The sequence below is a fragment of the Carlito syrichta genome, unplaced genomic scaffold, assembly GCF_000164805.1.
Source record: "Carlito syrichta isolate Samal-C Ts95f unplaced genomic scaffold, Tarsius_syrichta-2.0.1 Scaffold313344, whole genome shotgun sequence".
Classification (NCBI taxonomy): Eukaryota; Metazoa; Chordata; class Mammalia; order Primates; family Tarsiidae; genus Carlito; species Carlito syrichta.
The window spans coordinates 265,219-283,654 of NW_007257440.1; the positions used below are offsets into that span (position 1 = coordinate 265,219).

The window sequence follows — 18,436 nt, forward strand, 5'->3', positions numbered from 1 at the left end:
GCCCCAGCCCCCTAACTCCCCTCCCCTGGCCTTCAACTCCCTCCCACTCCCCAGTCCCCACTTCTCTACTTTTGGCTTCTCTAGATTGGGTAACTCTAAAGCCCTCCTGGGAGTGAATCAGACAGGTTTATCAGCTGGTGGCTTACTTCAGTAAGTGTGGCCTCTGTCGGGGATGGAATTGTGTCCCTCTCTCCAATTCATGTGCGGAAGCCTGAGCTCCTCCCCCCACCGTGACTGTATTTGGGGACAGGGCCGGCGAAGAGGTCAGGGGTGAGACAAGGCTGTAAGGGCGGGACCCTCTCTGACGGTCATCCTCATGAGAGGAAGCGACACCAGGCGTGAGGACACAGGGCGTCACAGAGGGAGGCCTCGGTGAGCCAGCCCTGCCCCCAACCTCGGACTTCCAGCCTCCAGTCCGTGAGAAGTATGCTTCTGTCTCAGCCACTGCGTCTGTGTCCTCTTTTGAGGCAGCCCAAGGACATGCACATGACAGCCATGAGGGCACCTCTTATTCTCCCGAGAACACACTAGGGGTTTGGGTTCTGTTGTTTCCAAGGGACAACACAGATTTCCTTAAACGTTCAAACAAAGGAACACGCGCACACAAGTAAGGAGATAACCAGATAGGCATGAACGTTAGCCAGATGATCTTGTGAGCCATGAGTGAGCATGACCAAGGATGCATACAAAAGCCTGACACAGGCAGGTGACTTGGGCCTGGTCCTCAACAGTACCTGCTTGCTGTCGTGATCATCGGCCTTCTGGCTGCCTTCCGCGGGGGAATCTCTCCGTTTTGCCTGCAGCAGGAAAACAGTCAAGGTGGGGGAAAAGCAGGGAAAGAGTGTCCATTTAAAATATACATATACTGCTTTCTGGCCCCTTCTGGTAAACAGACCAGAGGGCCAGGTCTACACTGGAGAAGACAGGCCCAGGAAAAGCCATGAGTGTGCCTGACACTTAGGCGCTCAGCATGGGTACCCTCAGTCAGAAGGAGGCACAGGGGGTGGGGGTCATGACATGTATATATACATGTAGATACACACACATATTTACATGCAGAGGTGCCCCAAAATATACATTTTAAGAAAGGAAAACACTGTATTAAAATGGCAATCATATGCACCCATAACAAAATATAAATATAAGTCATGTTTGACTTCTGCAATTACACATTGCTAGCATAATTTAATTCAACTTCAAAGAGTAATACATAGATAACATCTCTTAAAATGTATATACATCTTTTTGGCACCCCCAGTATGTGTGTGTGTATATTACGAATGAAGATCTAAGCTTTGCTCAGAATCTGGAAAATGCTAATTATCATTTTCTGTAGAGACAGGGTTTTGCTGTGCTGTCCAGACTGGTCTTGAACTCCTGGCCTCAAGCGATGCTTCCACCTATAAGTAGTACTACAGATGGGCATCACTGCACATGGCCAAAAATGTTAATTCTTGGAGGTCTCATATAGCAGGAGGCACTCAGATCTGCTGCCTGCCCGTGAGTCTCCTGAACTTGACATCTTACACTGTGCCATGGCTCCTTGGCCCTGGGCCAGTCAGTGTGAGGGCTGCTATGCACTCCACGCTTCCACCAATAACGCCATCAAACCCCACACAAAACCATTCCCCTGTGGCAACAGTACAGGCTGGAACTGTAAGAACACGTGCAGGGGTTGAAGCACACCGCCTGAAACGCACTGCTTTGGCTGAAGATGGCCGCGAGTCGACAGCAAGGGAGAAGCACAGGCACGGCCGCCCTCAGCCCTGCCCCTGCGGTCTCCCAGGCGTCAATTCCCTTCCCAGGTTCCCCTCCCCACCCACAGCAGGAGGTGAGTCTGCAGAACAAGCCCGCCAGAGGGTCCCGTACCTTCCATTACTTCGCCGTACTTGCCGCCCCACTATTTACTGGCCTAGAAGTCCAAATCCCTTTTACTCTGTCACTTCTCTGCAATTCACTGCTGGTTGTTAAAACATGTATGAGCGCCCGTGTCTAACCGCCCGTGGTTCTTGGTTGCTTTGCTACGAAGGCCTCGGCACCCAGCCGTGATCAGCCTTTTTCCTGTGACCTTTTATCACTCTAATGTTCAGTGACCCACACCTAAGAGCCCAAAAGGACGGGGGAAAAGGCTTTTTCCTCCCTCACTCACAGGAAAACCCCGACCTTGATGAAGCACCTCTGGCAAAACTGCCCAGAGGAGGCCCCTCAGCGCTAGGACTGCACGCCCGTGGCCAAGCAAGAACCCAACACTCCCAGACCTGAGGCACGTCCTGCTTGGTATGCCTTGTCTTATGATACATGAACTTGTGGCCTGCGTTGTCCTGCCTCCCTTCCTTTTCTGGGGTGTGGATCTGTGGAAGGATCCAGAGGGTTTACCAAGGCTCCTTCTCAGGCGACCTCAGGCAGAAGACTGAAGTGCCCACGCTGGCGATGACCAGGGTGGGGACTTCGAGACCTGACAGGATCATCATGGCCCGTTCCCTCTGCCTGATGCTTGGCCATAGAAACCTGAGGTCCTATCCAGCAGTGACCCACAGATTTGGGTGAAGTGCCCCAAAGTCACTGGCCAAAGACCTGGACTTCCTGCCTTAAGGCCAAGTTACGTCATGAAGAAAAAACAATGTCCTTACGTTGACCTCTGCTCAGCCAGAGGATCTAAGTACCAGTTCTGGGTGGGGCTACGGGACTGCCTGCAGCGGGTGCTCACCTCTCACACCAGCCCTCCCTGTAGTGTACTGTGAGGTGGCGAGGGGCCAGCCCATGCCCAGCCCCTGGGGTCCGTCCTGGCTCCCTTCCCTCCCTGCCCGGTTTTGGGTTCACAGCCTGCTAGGCAGATGAGCCAGGCCACGGCCCGGGCCTGCGCTCCATAGCAGAGAGTATGTGGTGGAGACACTACTTTCTGGCCCCTTCTGGTAAACAGACCAGAGGGCCAGGTCTACACTGGAGAAGACAGGCCCAGGAAAAGTCATGGGTGTGCCTGACACTTAGGCGCTCAGCGTGGGGACCCAGAGTCAGAAGGAGGCACGGGAGGGTCATGACATGTGTGCTCACTTCAGTCATTCACCAGATGCAGGACAGTCGTGCACACAGGTGAGGGCTCAGAGCTTACATGGGCTGTTCCAAATAGAAACCCTCAGGACGGGGGAGGAGAGAACAAGAGTGACGAGGGGCTGCCCTGTGGTGAGACGGGCACCCCCAGATGCTGGGGTGGTCCAAGGGACTTCCAGAGACATTGGGGACCTGCCACAGCCGGCGTCGCCCCAATACAACTAGACCGCACAGGCCGTGTCTAGGAGGCATAGGCACACCTGCAAACACACGTGACGGACAGTGCGGCTTCATCAGATGGACTCTGGGATGCTCCAGTATGACGCGAACCATCCTCGGTTGCTACTGTCAATTTTGGCTGTTTTTTTTGTTTTTTTTTTTTGAGTTGAAGTCTCACTCAGTCGCCCAGACTGGAGTGCAGTGGCCGCTCCCAGCCAGTGCAGCCTCGACCTGCTGGGCTCTGGCAATCCTTCCTCCTCAGCCTTCTGAGTAGCCGGAATTACAGGCATGGGCTACCACGCCCGGCTGATTTTTTTATTTATTGTAGAGATGAGGTCTCGCTGCCCAGGCGGGTCTTGAACCCGCGGGCTCAGGCAATCCACTCACCTCGGCCTCCCAAAGGCGCGGGATTACAGGCTGAGCCACCGAGCCCGGCTATTTTTGGCTGTTTTTGAAGATTGGTTACAATCCTGTCCCAGTCACTTGGCCACCAAGGCAGGGGGTGCCCATGTGGCTGACTGTGACACAGAGTGTGAGGTTTTCCAGGTCAGAAAGAGCGAGAAGCAAACGCTGTCTTCGTCATTCCCCATCAGTGGCCCCGGACACACAGTGCCCTCACCCGAAACCCGGTGGGCAGGAGGGCTGGGCTGCTGATTCCATGCAGGACACAGTGCTGCTCGTGGCCTGGGGCTCCCGTGGCCGCCTACCCTCCTGGCCCTGGGAGCCATGGGCTCAGCCCAGGCAAGGAGGGAGGATGCCCCGCACCTGCCACTGCGGGCAGAATCCCACAGCCCAGGATGCCTCAGTCCCCTATGGAGAGGCCCGCTGGACCCTGGAGGGACTGGGCCTCACTGTGGGAAGGTGGCTGGTGGCACCCAGGACCAGCTGGACTCCCAGACGCAGGCGGAAGCCACCTGCCGTCAAGAGGCTGAGAGCCACAGAGCCCACTCCCCTCTCAGCACTGTGCTTCAGACGGTGCTTGCCACATCAGGACCACACAGACGCAGTGGGGCCAGCCAGCCTGCCCACCTTTCCTGAGGACTTCCAGTCTTGGGGTCAGAAACCCTCCCCAGAAGCGACTGCAGCTGGACTGCGAGGGCAGAGCCCAGGGACACCGCAGCCTCTCCCTATGCTTGCCCATCCGCTCGCCCAGGATGCTCAGCACTTGTACCAGCACGAATGCAGGAACGCTGGCAGGCTTACGTTTCTCCCATCTCCAGGCAGCACCAACCCTGACCTGCAGCCCAGCGCCCCTTCCCACCACCCCATAGCCCTGGAGGAGACCCCTGGACAAGACCCTTTCCTGAGACCAGCCTTCACTCAGACACATGCCGGGGGAGGCAGCTCTCCCTGCCCTGGCCCAGGGGAGGACAAGGCTAGGGTTTTGTTTTTGTTTTATTTGTTTGGCTTTGAGTCGGGGTCTCACTCTGTCACCCAGGCTCGTGGCCGGGCATGCCATGCTCATGGCCACTGCAGTGCCATGACCTGGCACTACAGCCTCGACCTGCTGGGCTCAGGCAATCCTTCCACCTCAGTCTCCCAAGTAACTGGGACCACAGGTGCATGCCATCATGCCTGGCTAATTTTTTTTCTTTTTGTAGAGAGGAGGTCTTGCTGTGGTGCCCAGACTGGTCTCAAGCTTCTGGACTCAAAGAACTCTCCCACCTCAGCCTCCCAAAGTGCTGGGATTATGAGTGTGAGCCACTGTGCCCAGTGGGCTTTTATTTTTTCTTTGAGATGGGGTTTCACACTCTGGCCCAGGCTGGAGTGAAGTGGTATGATCACAGCTCACTGCAACCTCAACCCCATGGCCTCAAGCAATCCTCCCACCTCAGCCTCCCAAAGCGCTGGGATTATGGGCATGAGACACCGCACCTGGTCTGTGTGGCCAAGATTTTCCTGGACTCTTCTAGAAGAGCCACCAACTCTACCAGCCAACTGACTCTACCGGCCAACTGCGTCCAACCACATCACCCTGCCATCAGATCCACCCGTCTTCTAATAGTTCGACTAAGCCCAATGACGCTGGGCATCTGGGGGGCGTGTCCACTTACATTTCCGGGTTGGCCACCGCTGGCTGTGGCGCTGCTGGTGGAGTTGAGGTCACGGCAGCCCCAGTCACTTGCCATCCCGAGGCCCTCTGTCAAGAAAGGGGCGGTAGACTTTAAGGGGCCGCTGGCCAGAGCCACTGACCCGTGTGGGCCCAAAGGCAGCACTGGCCCTGTGCACTGTCCTCTCAGCTGTGGGGAGAACAGACGGCCAGGCCCCTGAGGTCTCTAGACTCAAGCCTTTCAGGGTTTCAGCACTAGAACCATGTTTAAAATGGGAACGAGAATGGCCACCTCCCACTGAAATACAAATGAGGGGAGTTGGACGACACTGGCAAAAGCCAGAGCCGGACTTGAAGGCTGTGAGGAAGGGCCCTCAGGTGTCATGGGGAGGCCATGTCCTTGCAAGCATGCCCATGGGGTTTTTCTCCAAGGCTGGGAACCCACTAGGGCCCCGTGGTCACCATAGTGAAGCCCTCGTCACAAACATGGGGCCCTAGAAACCATGCACCATGTTGAGGTCGGCCGACCGGACCTTGCCTTAGGGGTCTCTGTTGTCCCCCGCAGGGGTAGATGGACACCCTCTCCATGAGGGCGGTACCACTTGTTAGTCAGCAGGATGGCAGGCTCAGGTGAGGCCCAGGCAAGCAGCGCATGGCAGAAGACTCGGTATGCCCTCTCCACCTTAGCCTGTACATGCCATGGCCCAGCCATGGGCTCAGGGTCCCGGCATACCTGGAAGCTCCGCACAGCCTGTCCTGCAGCAGGTGGGAGGGAGGCCAGCCTCCTGTGGGACAAACCCCTCCCACCACAGGGAGTCTAGAGGGACATGTTGAACGTTCCCGCCAGCCCATCCCATGCCACTGAGCCCGCCTGCATTCCCAGCCTTCAAGGCCTGCTCTGGATGAGAGGAAACTCTGGTAAGCGTCTGTGGGGTTGCTGGACCTGCCCTGGCTCCCCACAGGGAGAGGATGGAACCAGGCCAGGAGGCCAGTTACTCACTTTCAATGTGTGCAAAAGCACAGAAGGGACCTCGCGGACAGTACCCCGTCTGACGCATGTCGTTGCATTTCGTGGATTTGTAAATCTAGGAAGCAAAAATGAAGTAGCATAGAGAGACCGGACTAGAAACAGGATTCCATGGGATGACCAGAAGGGCTGCGCCACAGCGCAGGGAATTCAGCTTCACATCAAACAAGAGTCTCCCCAAAAAAGGATGTGGATGCCGCCCCCTCCACTGGATGCCCTTGGTTCCGAAATCCCTCTTCTCCACCGAGTGGGTCGGCTGTGAACGAGCACACACACGAGGTCCCCACAGCACCTGTCACCACATCACATGCAGAGCCGTTTCCCCGCTTGATGTTTTCTGGAAGATGCACCCAACTCAGTGTCTGGTATACAGCAGGTACCTAATACATGCCTGTTCCCTGAACACATGCATCTTTTCCAAACCAGACCCACTGCCACTTCACTTGAGGTGACAGACACTTTCATGGGGTCATCACCTAGCGCCTGGGAAGGGACAGACCAGCCTGGAGGCCCCCAATTTTCCTTCAGAGTACACTGCCCAGCCCAGAGGCCATATCTACCCCACCAAACCCCTCCCATCTTCTCACTCAGAGAAGGATGTGAGGATGGGCACATCTGGTCCCCTGCATGCACACCTGCCCGGGTCCTGGAGGGAAGCCCTCCAGCAGACATCTGGCCTGGTTCCCACCATCTCATGGACCCTGAAGGAAGCTTCTTTGCTTGTTCATTTTTTTAAAAATCAGGGTCTCACTCTATCACCCAGGCTGGAGTGCAGTGGCACCATCACAGCTCACTGTGGCCTCATCCTCCTGGGTTCAAGTGATCTTCCAGCCTCAGCCTCCTGAGTAGCTGGGACAATAAGTGTGTGCCGCCACACTTGGCTAACCTTTTATTTTTATTTTTTTTATTTATTTATTTTTTTGAGTTGGAGTCTCACTCTGTCGCCCAGACTGGAGTGCAGTGGCTGCTCCCAGCCACCACAGCCTCGACCTGCTGGGGTCCGGCGATCCTTCTGCCTCAGCCTTCCAAGTAGCCGGAATTACAGGCGCGCGCTACCACGCCCGGCTGATTTTTTTATTTATTGTAGAGATGAGGTCTTGTCAAGTTGCCCAGGCGGGTCTCGAACCTGCGGGCTCAGGCAATCCACTCACCTCGGCCTCCCAAAGTACTGGGATAACAGGCATGAGCCACTGTGCCTTGTTTTTGTTTTTTGTTTTTTTTAAGTCAGGGTCTCATTCTGTCGCCCAGGCTGAAGTGCAATAGTATGATCGGGGCTCATTGCAGCCTCCCATTCCTGGGTTCAAATGATCCTCCTGCATCAGCCTCCCAAGTAACCGGAACTATAGGTGTGTGCCACCATGACCAGCCAATTTTCGAAAATTTTTTGTAGAGACGAGGTGTTGCTATGTTGCCCAGGCTGGTCTTGAACTCCTGGGCTCAAGTGATCCTTCCGCCTTGGCTTCCCAAAGTGCTGGGATGGGAGGTGTGAGCCATTGGGCCTGGCTGCTTGTTCACCTTTCATACAAACCTACATGTTCTCTGTCTGGCAACCACGCAGCAGAGTGTGAACTCAGCAGCCCTAGGCTGTCCACACTCTGCACATCCCAAAGGAGGGATGGGCCAGGCCTGCCCCTGGGTTGGCCTCCAAGACCTGGAATGTCCTGTCTGGTAAGTCTTGTTCCCCTGGGGGCTGGGCCAGCTGGACAGTCTCTCTCACAGTGATTCATGGAGGCTGTGGGCCACATGGTCTCAGCTTGACTCTGGGGGTGCTGGAGACTAAGGCCAGTCAGGCCTGTGTGACCAAACCCCAACAGAAGCCCCAGACAGCCGGGCTCCAGGGAGTCCTGGGTGGGCACTACTCGGTGTGAGTGGCCACACCTTGTTCAGAGACAATGCTTCACTGCCAGGGACCCCCCCGGGAGGGACCCATGCACCTTCTCCTTGGCTGATCTTAATCCCCACCCTTCCAGTAGAACAGACTTTACAGGAACACGGCGGCTTTTCTGAGCCCTGCAACTCCTTCCAGCAAATCCCGGAGCCTGGGGGTGACCCTGGGACGTACCTCTGGGTGGAACTGCTGCTCCGTGCGCGAGTGGCAGTACTGACAGCTGTCGCCGCCGTCACAGCGTGAGGGCTCGCCCCACTCATCCCCGTGTTTCACGCTGGGGCAGGGCGTGGACCTGGGGATGGGGACGTGTCAGGAGACACACAAGGCCATGCCCTGGTGGACCCTGGCACGTCGGGTTCAACCATCTCACACCCCAAGCATGGGGTCTGGAGCGACCAGTGACCCTGTCCCACGAGGACACGCATGGGCTAAGGCCACTGGATGCTGGAAGTGGATCAGGAGCCCCGTGCCTGTTTTCACAAAAGGTTATGTGAGTGAGTCAGAGCTGCCTGCCAAGGTGGAACACCCCACGGAGAACAAGCTTCCTGGGCCAGCCGGAGCAGGGAGACTGTGGCATTGGAAGACAGCAGGCCACCGATACACGGACCCATGAGGCAGGCCTACAGGACAGCCAGGGCTCGGCGGTGGAGGCTCCATGTGCACTCTGGGGGACCGCTCAGACTCTTGGCCTGAGGACACAGTGCCAGGCTGCCAGCCCTGCAGGCAGAATCAATCCCGTGGCCCCAGAAGGCCAGCAGCTCAGCAACCCAGGGCAAAGAGTCGCCACATGGTAAACAGGCAGGGAGCACCAGTGTGAGCAGAGGCGTGAGCGGGCATCCATGGGAGCTGGCAGGGCTCGGAGTCCTCCTGTCATGCTGTTCCCACCTGGCAGAGGGCACCTGGTGGGCACCACGTGGAAGCCACCATGCTGGGGTGGAGAGGCCTGACTCAGGACTGACAGCATTGCCAGGCCTTGTGCTCTAACCTGCCCTCCTCTCCCAAGGGGTGATGGCGCCATGGGGCAGCCCCACCGTGAGGACCTGGGGTGGGCAGCCAGGACAGCAGGCTTGGAAAGACACCCCACCAGGTCCAGAAATCCCCAGGGGGGTGGTGGGCGAGGGAGAGGGCTGCAGGCTGCATGCCTGGGCGTGGGAGGCACAGGCCAGGTCCGACTCACCTGTACTGGAAGCGCCGGGGGTTGCGTCTTCTGTCCCTGCTGTTGTGGTAGTGTGGACACGCATAGCCCTGGCGGCACAGGCGCGGTGGCTTTGGACACTGCTCAGTCTTGTAGCTGCCTAGCACGAAGTTGGCGTCTGAAAAACAAGCCACATGGAAACCTGTGCACGTGTGCCTGCAGCTATGGTAGGCACAGCAGACAAAGGCGGAGACAGCCCAGATGTCCACCAACAGATGGCACAGATGCAGAGGATGGCCCTCCACACATGGGAGGCCACGCTACCACACGCAGAGTGAAGACACGGCACGTGCTATGATACAGATGAACCTTGAAGACATCACGCTCTTCGAGAGAAGTTGGACACAACTGACTACGTGTTATGTGGCTCCAGTGACATGAAACGTCTAGAACATACAACTCCAGAGACAGCAGTTAGATTCCCAGGAGTTGTCCTGCTTGGGCATGGGGTTTCCTTTTGATGTGATAAAAATGTTCTCCTTGGCTGGGTATGGTGGCTCATGCCTGTAATTCCAACACTTTGGGAAGCTGAGGCAGATGAATAGCTTGAGTCTAGGAATTTGAGACCAGCCTGGGTAACATAGCAAGACCTCACTGCGGCAGAAAATCACCACTGGATGTGGTGATGTGCACCTGTAGTCCTAGCTACTCAGGAGGCCTGAGCCCAGGAGGTTGAGGTGGTGGGAAGCTATTACTGTGCTACCGCACTCCAGCCTGGGTGACAGAGCAAGACCCCAACTTAAAAAACAAATAAACCAACTAGACAGAGGTGATGGCTGTACAACCTTGTGAATATACCAAAACTATGGTAATGAACAAAACTGTTCATTTTAACCCTAAAGTAAGTTACAGACTTTGGGTGAGAATCACACGTCATTGATGACAACAGGTGACCCCCACAGGCAAATGCTGAGCATGGGGGAAGTGTGAAGGGGGGCATCTGGGAAGTCTGTGCTTTCCACCCAGTTCTGCTGTGTGCCCAAAACTACTCTAAGAAGTCAAGCCTATTTTTTTTTACGGTTAACCTGATGTCATGTGAATTTTATCTCAAAAACAACCAACCAGCCAGGGGTCGTTGGAAAGCTGTGATCTTTGGGAGAAGACTCCTAAACCCACACCCTCTCCTGAGCTGGCAACTGTGTCTCGCCCGTCTACACAGGCTGTTGTTTCTCTACTACACTTACCCAGTGGCCGGAACATCTGGAGGGGGCTGAGAGCAGCTGTCCCCATGCCCTGGTGCCTCCCTAGTGAAGTGTGACACCGTGACGCCTTCTGTCCTCACCTCATTGAGTTTCAAATAACTTGCTAAACAACAAAAGATGCTCCCCTACGGCAGCGTGGGAGAGCGAGAGGTGCCTGGGACAGAACCGCCATCCTGAGCAAGCACAAGGTATAAGACTCCTGCTCGTGAGGACTGTGCACTAGCACGCGGTTCTGTGCTGTGCCCCAAAAGGCTCAGAATAGAGCTCTGCAGCAGCCTGGAACATGAGGGCCTACACATGCCTTCAGGCTAGGAGTAAGGAGAAAATAAGCCCACAGAAAACAGGGCAAGGCCAGACATTGGAAACATGACACAAATGTGCAATTGCGATCACTCTTTTTGTTTTTTAGAGATAGGATCTCAGCCTGTCACCCAGGTTGGAGTGCAGTGGCCTTGATCATGGCTCAGCGCAGCCTCCAATCCCTGAGAGTCCTTGAGCCCCCCCACCTCAGCCTCCCAGCTGGTGGGGACTAGGGGTACGTGCCAACACACCCAACTGATTTTCAAATTTTTACTTATTTGTTTGAGTCAGGGTCTCACTCTGTTGTCCAGCTGGAGTGCAGCGGCACAATCACAGTCCCGACCTCTGGACTCAGGTGATCCTTTCACCTCAGCTTCTTGAGTAGCTAGAACTACAGGTGAGCACCACCACGCCCAGCTAACTTTTTGGCTTTTTTGCAGAGATGAGGTCTCGCCATGTTGCCCAGGCTGGTCTCAAACTCCTGGGCTCAAACAAACCTACTGCCTCAGCCTCCCAAAGTGCTGGGATTATAGGTGTGAGCCACTGTACCCAGCAATTTTTTGATTTGTTCGTAGAGATGAGGTTGGTCAAGCACTTCTTGGCCTTGTGGCTAAGATCAAGTGAGATGAGGTCAGTCTTGCTGTGTTGCCCAGGTTGGTCTTGAACTTCTGGCCTCAAGTAATCCTTCTGTCTTGACTCCCAAAGATGTGAGACACTGTGCCCCGCCTAATTACAATGACTAATGAAGTAAATCTGGGCCAGGCATAGTGGCTTATACCTATAATTCCCGCATTTTGGGAGGCCAAAGTGAGAGGACTGCCTGAGTCTATGGGTTTGAGACCAGCCTGGGCAACTTGGCGAGACCTCATCTCTACAATAAATAAAAAATTAGCCAGGTGTGATAGCACATGCCTATAGTTCCAGCTACTTGGAAGACTGAGGCAGAAGAATAACCTAAGCCCAGCAGGTGGAGGCTGCAGTGGCTATGAGCATGCTACTGCACTCCAGCCTGGGCAATAGAGTGAGACTCCAACTCAAAAAAAAAAAAAGTAAATATGTTCCTAAATACATCCAAGTGTGAAATTTCACCACGGAAAAAGCACAAACATTGCGCTATTATGGTAAGAGGCATATGAAAACTGCCTAGCCCAAAGATGTCCTTTAGTAGGTGAGTAGACAGAGAGACTGGGTACATCCAGACAGTGGGACAGGACTCAGTCCCGAAGAGAGATGAGCCGCTGAGCCCTGGAAAGACACAAAGGAGACTCGAACGCCCCTAAGTGAAAGGGGCCAGGGTGCGAAGGCCGCAGATGCAACGATCCCAACTCGACGGCATTCTGGAGAAGTCAGAGCCACAGGCCGGCAGGTCGGTGGTGCTGGGGCTGGGGGCACGGACTGGCAGAGCCCGAGCCCTGTGGGGCCTTCCAAGGGTGGATGCCCATTGCTGCACACCTGCGCAGACTCACAGAAGGCACAACCTGACAGGCAGCCCTCGCATCACCACAGGTTCCAGTTGACAATGACAAGTCAGTGCTGGATCACCTGTAAGCGTGTCCCATGCCGCACCCATGTGCACATGGGAGGCTGTGGGACAGATGCGGGGATCCTCTGGATCTAGGACTTCTCCTGCAGACCTAAAACTGCCCCGAAGCATGAAACCCACTGAAGACAGCTTCCGCCTGTGGGTGATTCGCCTCAGGAGCTGTGGCAGGGACTGCTCTTTGAAGGAGAAGGTGACTTCGGTGACCCGAGAAGGTAAGTCAGAACACCCAGCCTAGAAACACCTCTGACTCCAGCCAAGGCCAGAACATTCTACATAAAGCGGTTCTGCGCGATGGGGATCCGCCGCCCAGAGCTCTGAGCTCTGCCTCCAGCCCCAGCTCCTCTCCGCCTCCTCAGAGCTGCCCCAGCTGAGTCCACCTGCGGCGGCCCTGGCCCAGGGTAACTGCTTGGAGGTGGAGGCCCAGGGTGCTCCCCTTAGGGAGGCTGACGGGTAGCAGAACAAGAGAGACAAAAACCACCAGAGTCGAGCGCTGCTCCCAGGCGGGGTAGGCAAAGTTGCAGCCCGACCTCTCCCACGGCTCCCCTGACCCCATGAGCCTGTGCAGGTCTCCCTCTGAAACGTGGGGGGCCCCCAGGGCAGGCAGCATCCTGGTACCCCCCCACCTGAAACCAAGGCCACGGCCACCTGCCCTGCCCAGGCTGAGCTACAGGGACACCAGCCAAGTGGGGGCTGGTGAGCAGGTGCCCAGTGCAGGTGGGCAGATGGGGAGGGAAAGAGGTGGGGAAGGGACGCAGGAGAGGCTCCCAGGGTTACCTGATTCATCCCCCCGCCAGCCCCAGCCCACGCCTCAGCGAGCAAGGGAGAGATCCCACTGAAGTAACCACAGCCTGGAAGCCTCATCTCCGTGCGTGGACAGCCTCAGCAACACAGGAGAACATGTGCGTGATGGGGAGAGCCTTCCTCTAAACCCTGTGTCCCACAGGAAGGGTCCAGAAGGCCCACTGGAGAGTGCATGCAGCTGGGGTGGGGGTAGGGGAATGGGAGTGGTGCCCACGGTATGGGTTCCCTACATAGTGGGGATGTTTTGGAACGTTAGGGGTGGTGGTTGTGCAATTATGTGCATGCACTAAATGCCACTGAACTGTCTACTTTAAATAAATTGGTGAATTTTACAGAGTGTTAAACTGAGATGTTAAAAAAAGAAGAAGAAAAGGAAGAGAAGAGGAAACAAACATGAAAATGGCAAATTTTACAGAACGTTAAATTGGGATGTTAAAAAAAATAAGAAAAATAAAAGAAAATGGTGAATGTCACATTGTCTTTTACCCCCCACACACACATGTACACCTCTCACCACCTGCAACCCCATTGGGTCCTGCTAAGGACACCATCCCACAGCCCTGGGGACAGCCGGGCTCTGTTTCTGACCAGCTCCCAGGGTCTGAGCTGCTGCCTGGCACCCCCTGTAGAGGTGTGCTAGAGAACTGGAGCCAGCGGGAGAGGCTGGACTGCGACGGCTGGCCAGCTCCAGGGCAGGATGCCCACAAGCTGTCACGGGAGCTGTGCCACCCCAGCCCAGTGGCCAGTCTACAGTTGACCCCACTGAGATGCTGGCTGGCGTGAGGGGCAGACGCTGGGACTCCCACGCCTTGGCCACCAGCCACCCGAGGGAGTCCAGGAGCCTCCGTTTTCCCATCTGATCACTGGGCAGGTCAAGTTAAGGGCAGGAGTGGACCGAGTGACTCTGCAGTGTGCCCATGGGATCCCTGCCCACCTTCAGCGCCGCTGGGGGTTACCTTGCCACCGGGGGTCCTCACCCAAGATCTTCTCAATCATGGCCTGGCTGGCCAAGACCCCGGGCTGCAGGTCAGGCCCGTCTCCGCTGAGCTGGCCGTTCTGCAAGGCTTCCTGGGCCTGCAGCTCCCTACGAGCAAACAACACACCGGTCACGGCTCTGCCAGGGCCCAGGGTCCCCTAGGGATATGGGGAAATCCCAGACATGCCTCCGAGCACTCATGCGAGCCGGCGGCAACCTGAGGGGACAGGAAGGGTCTGGGTGGGCATTGGCAACCCCGTCCTGGCCCAACAGTCCTGACCAGATCCCAACCATGGATGGGCTCGCTTTCCTGCAGTGACTGTGGAGCCCAGAGGCAACACCTGTCCCTGGTCCTTGCTGAAGTGCCCGAGGGACATGGGGATGGCAAGGTGGGCAGACAGTTTCCTGTGAGACAGGAAGCCCAGGCTGGGAGTCACTGGGCCTGGGGAAGCTGCCCAGCAGGACCTGCTCACCTGATGTCGCACACGGGCGGCCGTAGGTCCAGAGGACCATGTGCAAAGGCACAGTGCAGTCCGTTCTTCACGCAGTGGCCCCGAGCGTCTGTCTCGTGGATGCACGTGCCCGTCTTGTAGTAGCGTAGATGGTACTTGCGTTCAGTGTCCCCCGTCGTGCGGTGCAGGTAGGGACACCTGGCAGGGAACACACACCTGGTTCCCATGGGGGTGGCGCAGCCCCGCTCCCAGCCGGCCCCACTCACGCCTGGTGAGCAGCTGCATCTAAGCCTTCGCCTAAACACCTACTGCCGTCGGAGGAAATGACATTGAATGTGGAGCTTGTCCCCCGATCCGGGCCTTCCCCCAGCATTTGGACCACCACAAACCCCTCACAGTGGAAGAAAATGCTGCACCAAGTTTCCATGAAAACCTTCCTCATTTTTTGAATTTTTTTTTAAGAGACAGCGTCTCACTCTGTCATCCAGGCTGGAGTGCAGTGGCACAATCACAGCTCACTGCAGCCTCGACCTCCTGCAGTGAGCTGTGATCCTCCCACCTCAGCCTCCTGAGTAGCTGGGACTACAGGCACGTGCCACCACATCTGCTGATTTTTTGAAAAATCTTTTTGTACCAATGAGGTCTTGCTGTGTTGCCCAGACTTGAATAAACTTTTAAAACTTATGTGGAAAAATAAAGTTAATGGCTTGCATGCAGGCTGTATGACCTCCCTGATGAGGGATCTTGGGGTCCTCCTGCCCTCATCTTGGTGCTTTCAGGGACTCCAGGAGGGAGGGAAAGAAACCTGGACATGGCGAGGGGACCACGGCAGGACACAGGCAGAAGAGATAAGCAGATGTCAAGGCAGGGAGCATGGGCGGGGCAGCACCGCGCACATCAAGGCCACATGGAGGCCCAGAGCCATGTACTCCCGGGGAGCCACAGGTGGCTCCTGGGGCTGGACAGGATGTGGTGGGGGGAGCTACTGCCGTGGGCTCGGGCGTCAGGAGGGCAGCGGCAGCAGGGATATATGGAAGGTTCTGGCACTCATGGGGGACCCCCGTCCGTCCTGCAGAATGGTTTCATGAACACAGGAGGGGGAGCTGTGTAAGGACACTGAGTCCTCAGCGGGGCCGGAGCCCAGGCTGGCGAGCGTCACCTCAAGTGGCCCGGGGGGAGGCAGAGAAAGTTGGGGACCCATTACCGTAAGTCCCCGTGTGTAAAGACACTGCCTTCACCTCTGCAGCGGCCGGGGAGCTGTGGCTCTGGGCGTGGGGATGCCTGCTATGGACAGCTGGGACCAAGAACAATCTCACAACCCCCAGGGACACACCACACCCTACAAGATCAAGAAATGGACACCCAGAGTCCAGAGAGCAGGACCCAGACTCCGCCAAGCACCCACGATGGGCCAGGCGCTGAGGGGTGAAGACAGAGGTGGAACCGGGGTGCCCCAGCCAGGCTGCAGGCCCCAGAAGCCAGCCAAGCAGAAACAGTTAGCACAGACCCCTATCGGATGGTCCCACTCCCAAGCTCGCACCCAGAGAATGGGATGTGCCGGTATTCACAGCAGCCCCGCACAATGGCCCCAGGTGGGACCAACCAGTGTCCTTGGACGGGAAAGAGGGTGAATAAAACGCGGCCCACCAGGACAATGGAACACACTCAGCCTTCAGGGGGACAGTCTGACACAAGCACCAACAGGAAGAACAGAAAGCACGATGCTAAGGGAGAGAAGCTGGGCTCAAAAGGGCAAATGGTGTGCGACTTTACGCTAGTGAGGGGGCTCGAGCAGTCACCTCCAAGACAGAAGGCAGGTCTGCAGGTACCAGGGGATGGGGAGGGGATCAGGGGTCGCTGTTCAATGAGTACTGAGTTCCTGTTTGGGGTAACAGGAACATTTTGGAATTAGATGGTGGAAATGGTTGCACAACTTTATAACTGCAATTAATGCCACTGAAATTATAATGCAAAGTGGGCAAAGTGGCATTTTTTATATTATATAAATATACACTTAAAAACACATATATTTGAGTTAGGGTCTCTGTTGCCCAAGCTGGAGTGCAGTGGCATGCTCACGACTGACTGTAGTCTTGACCTCTGGGCTCAGGTAATCCTCCTGTCTTAGCCTACGGAGCAGCTGGGACAAGCAAGTACCACCATGCCTGGCTAATCTGTGTATTATTGTAGAGACGAGGTCTTGCTATGTTGCCCAGGCTGGTCTCAAACTGCTGGGCTCAAGCAATCCTCCCATCTAGGCCTTTAAAGTATTGGCATTACAGGCATGAGCCACTGTGCCCAGCCATGTCACAATATTTTTCCACAATTTTTTTTTTTTGAATTGGAGTCATCTCACTGTCACCCAGGCTGGAGTGCAGTGACATGCTCATGGCCTCCACAGCCTCGACCTGCTGAGCTCAGGTGATCCTTCTGCCTCAGTCTTCCAAGTAGCTGAAACTACAGGCATGCATCACCATGCCTGGCTAATTTTTTAATTTATTGTAGAGATGAGGTCTTACCAAGTTGCCCAGGGTGGTCTTGAACCTGTGGGCTCAGGCAATTCTCTCACCTCAGCCTCCCAAAGTGCCGGGATTATAGGCATGAGCCACCACGTCCAGCTTTATCACAATTTTAAACAAAGCCCACCACGGACTGACCAACAAGGGGGAGAGTGGTGTTTTATCTGTTGGTATCCTGAGGTGAACATACACACAGAACATGCTCAGATAGCCCTGTGGGGTGCAGAAGATTCCTGAACTGAACACACCAGCACAACCAGCACCCGAACCAGGAGACAGAACACGGCCAGCATCCGGGACCTCCAGGAAACAGAACAGAAGGCCAGTGGCAGTGCCCCTGGAGACAAGGCTGGTGTCTGCCAAGAGGCAACTGCTGACGGAGATGTCACAGTGAGCACCGTGGAAGCAGGCCACGAGAGCATGGAAGGATGAAAACAGAGCAGGTTACAAGACAGTCTGGTCTTGGTTTGGCCAAAAGAAAAAAGTTGAAATTGGATAAAAAAGGAATGACTGCACATGTCTCCACTACTGTTCATGGTCACACACAACCTTATGAGGAGCTGTTTTCTTCATGCTCCCTGTAAGCAGTGCCAAGGGACACCTTTGGGAGGTGGAGACAAAATAGTCAACAACTACTTACAGTGTTTTGTTTGTTTGTTTTATTTTTAATATAACTAGAGATAGGGTCTGGCTATGTTGTCTAGGCTGGTCTAGAACTCCTGGCCTCAAGTGATCCTCACACCTTGGCTTCCCAAGGTGCTGACAGGATTACAGGTGTGAGCCACCGTGCCCACCTGGCCACCTTAAAATGCTTAACACGCTTGATTAGAGTCACCCTAAGGCATCCCAAGCTCATCCCTGTGCCTTCACCCCAGCCCTGCTGATGTGGATGGGTTCCCAGTGCTGGGAGGCCTGAGGCTGCTGTGTAAGGCTTTTTGCCAAGCAGCCTGTTCTATAACATGAGCACTCCTCTCCTACTTTTCACATCAATGTATACATGAGTTTCAGACAGGCGTGGTGGCTCACACCTATAATCCCAGCATTTTGGGAGGCTGAGGCAAGAGGACTGCCTGAGTCCAGGGATTTGAGACCAGCCTGGGCAACTTGGCAAGACCTCATCTCTATAATAAATTTTAAAAATTAATCAGACATAGTGATGTGTGCCTATAGTTCCAGCTACTTGGGAAGCTGAGGTGGAAAGATCGCCTAACTCCAG

At 55.5% G+C, this 18,436-nt stretch overlaps 1 protein-coding gene across 1 annotated transcript in view; it reads right to left on the reverse strand.

The window, feature by feature from the left end:
* Positions 1-18,436, reverse strand: part of UNKL (unkempt family like zinc finger) — a 46,102-nt gene that overhangs the window by 17,885 nt on the left and 9,781 nt on the right. The window contains exons 3-9 of the mRNA XM_021718710.1: positions 14,723-14,899; positions 14,230-14,357; positions 9,410-9,545; positions 8,407-8,524; positions 6,318-6,402; positions 5,322-5,407; positions 735-797 (exon numbers count right to left, since the gene is read on the reverse strand). Coding sequence (XP_021574385.1) covers positions 735-797; positions 5,322-5,407; positions 6,318-6,402; positions 8,407-8,524; positions 9,410-9,545; positions 14,230-14,357; positions 14,723-14,899 — 793 coding nt within the window. The remainder of the gene's footprint in view (positions 1-734; positions 798-5,321; positions 5,408-6,317; positions 6,403-8,406; positions 8,525-9,409; positions 9,546-14,229; positions 14,358-14,722; positions 14,900-18,436) is intronic.